Consider the following 3,126-nt stretch of genomic DNA (forward strand, 5'->3'; position numbering starts at 1 on the left):
TTCATACGGGTGGCCGGAGAATGTTGGAAGTGCACTAAGCGGATTCTACGAACGATCGTCGGAGCTAAGTGTAGAGGACGGATGTTTATTATGGGGAGCAAGGGTAATAATTCCGAGGCGCTACCGTCCGGACATTTTAAGGGAATTACGTTCAGGCCATCCAAGTAACACGCGAATGAAGGCTTTAGCCAGACACTGTCTGGTGGCCTGGTAACGATCACGATGTGGAAATGATCGTGCAAGGGTGTGAAGCGTGTCAGCAAAGTAGGGCTTTGCCCGCAGCAGCGCCCATATCACCATGGCAGTGGCCGTCACTACAGTGGAGCCGCATACACGTGGATTATTGTGGCCCTGTTGAAGGTTACATGATCCTAGTGATTGTCTATGCATATTCCAAGTGGATAGAGGCGATGTCCACAAGAACTGCATCTAGTGCGTCGACCATGTCTATACTTCGCAGCGTTTTTGCATTGCATGGTGTGCCTGATACGATTGTTTCTGATAATGGCACGGCTTTTACCAGTGCGGAATTTCAGCAGTTTCTGAGAGCCAACGGGATTGAGCATGTTCTAACACCACCATACCATCCCGCTTCTAACGGCCTGGCGGAACGCGCGGTGGCAACGGTAAAGAATGGATTTAGAAAACGAAGCCCAGGTCCCCTACAAACAAGGTTGGACAAGTTTTTTCTGCAGTACAGAATTACACCGCACACTACTACTGGTCAGGCTCCCTGCGAATTGCTAATGGGACGAAGACTTCGCACACGTTTGGATCTAATACGGTCGGATTTGGCGTTTAGGGTCAAACAACAGCAGTGCTCCATGAAGCAAAACGCAGATAAACACGCCCGACCTAGCACATTACGAGATGGCGAGGAGGTTTACGTCAAACTTCAGCCTTCAGTTAATGAATGGGTACGTGGATGTGTGAAGTCGACAAACCGTAACCTTATTGACATGCTGTTAGAAGACGGGAGGATAATACGCCATCATTTAGACCATATCAGAACTAGGAAGCATGGACCGGATGCGGAACAAACACTGGAGACGCCAGTGCAGGTGGACTCCGGAGTGAAGTAAGAGAGCTTGGAAACACCCACAGATGCGTCAAGGTGTCCGCGCCGGTCGGCTAGGGAGTCAAGGCCGGTCGAACGTTATCAAGCTGGAGTTGGCTAAATCTAGCGGTGGAGGATTGTAGTAGCTGCTTCGGTGTGTCAGAGAGTTTGCGCGTGTGCGTGTCCGTTCGTCGTTCCACCATCGATCTGGCATGCGACTTGAGTGGCTGGTTGTATGTGTGTCCGATTGGTTGGCTCGCGTGAGCGCTGTGGCTTGACTGGATATGTGACTCCGTTGTTTTGCTTACCTGCCACGAAAGCGGGCCAGCTTGGCCGCGTGTACTCAATACACCCGTATCCATACTTACATGTTCTTCTGACTTACTGTGAACTACAATAACAGTCTTTGTTGCTTACCTACCCATATTTATAGTGCCTGGTGTAGTGCCGACAAGATTTGGGTTTAGGCACCTTCTACCGAATCTACTACACCATCCTACTACCGCGAAACCTGTTGGTGTGGAAATGTGCATTTGTAAGACTATCCACATCTACAAACCTCCACGCCGTTTGCAGTAAACAAGTTTTTCAATCTGAAGTCCCAAAACGGACGCATACTGGCTGTCACCAGCGGCAGAATTTGTGGTAATATGCCGAGCAGATTCAAAGTTTGAGCATACGTTATTATTAGCTTCAGCTTTTTTCTTTCCTCTAACCTTGAATCGGCAGCTGTGGTCGCGTGTCGTCTTAAATTTACGGGTCACACTCGCATGGACATTGTTCCACAAAACGTAACTATAAAAGAAAGGCGGGAAAAATTATTCAGGTTAGTAGAAGCCCGTCCGCGCCCGTAAACCCGAAAAGTTCAAAGTTGTAAGAATAACCAAAACATGTCTTCCAGGGTGAACAAATGTTCTCTAAATTTTTCTGACTCCTCACATTGAGTGACATGAGTTACACATAAACCAGTAACCAATTATAACTCGTTTCTAGATTCAGATTCAGAATAAGCACGCACTACGACACAGTAAATAGTATCTGTGAAAGGCCTCTCGCGTTCCAAAATTTTGTGACTGTTTGCAGTTCGACCTTCCTGTTTGGAAACCAATCTAAATATCGCGTGCAACCGACGAACTATTATCCTTTTACTCAAGCTTCCAGATAAAAGTCCCATCTGGCAAGTCTCACGTGCTGACACAGAATCCGCATCGTGACATGGCGAACTGTGCTCGTGCACACTGCTTTGGGTGCGACGTTAATATAGAGCATACACAACTAGACCCCATTGGAATTAAATTGTCACGGCCGTTATTGCTTTGCGAACGGTGTCATCGCAACAATCCAAGTCAGCAAACAATCTGTATCTGCACCATGATTCTACTGTGCGATTTATGTCTAATTATTCACCTAGAGCGGATATTCAGCGCTGGATTGTAACCCGTTGACAAATTTCTCTCTTATAGAAAGCCCGCATATGTGAGGTTTTCGTTGCCATGGATTTGTCTTAACTGAAGACGATTATCGCACAACTGCATGATCTAATGAATAGATGGATAGTCTGTACGCGGAGAGCGAAGTCGATTGCTTCTTGGGCGGCGAGACAAATCCGAAAATGCCTGTGAAAACATCAGGAAACTTACATCTCTTGCCAAATCCGTTGGCCCCCGGGGTGTAATTTGTAGGATATTGAAGAAGGATATTTTCAAGAAAAACGTCTGGTCACGAGTGAATTCAGAACACTTTCATTGGCTAGTTTAGTCACAAACATTTGCAAGGCCTACGATCATCACCTGATGGCACAAAGCCATATGAAACAAGGGCTAAATGCAGACCAAAATTATGAGGGTCAACAGTGAAACTTCCTGGAGTGTGAGTCTACAGAAGCGTACTATCAAAAGGGAAAACATTGTTGTCAACAGAGAATAACTCGGAAGTCCATATAAGGGAGCTGTTAATGCTGACTGTAGTCGCTGGTTTTGACTTTTTCAAGTTGCACTTGTCTGGCGACGCTCTACACTACAAATGATCAGAAACCAACATTTGATCCGTTAAAATAATTTGAATATATA

General features: G+C 46.2%; 1 protein-coding gene across 1 annotated transcript in view; it reads right to left on the bottom strand.

Moving 5' to 3' along the window:
- Positions 1-1,810: 1,810 nt before the first annotated feature.
- T265_01279 (hypothetical protein) overlaps positions 1,811-3,126 on the bottom strand; it is a gene marked incomplete at both ends in the record, with an annotated part of 5,611 nt that continues 4,295 nt past the window's right edge. Inside the window, one exon of the mRNA XM_009165264.1 lies at positions 1,811-1,852. Within this exon, the coding sequence (XP_009163528.1) occupies positions 1,811-1,852 (42 nt within the window). The remainder of the gene's footprint in view (positions 1,853-3,126) is intronic.

Source organism: Opisthorchis viverrini (genome assembly GCF_000715545.1).
Source record: "Opisthorchis viverrini unplaced genomic scaffold opera_v5_13, whole genome shotgun sequence".
Lineage (NCBI taxonomy): Eukaryota > Metazoa > Platyhelminthes > Trematoda > Opisthorchiida > Opisthorchiidae > Opisthorchis > Opisthorchis viverrini.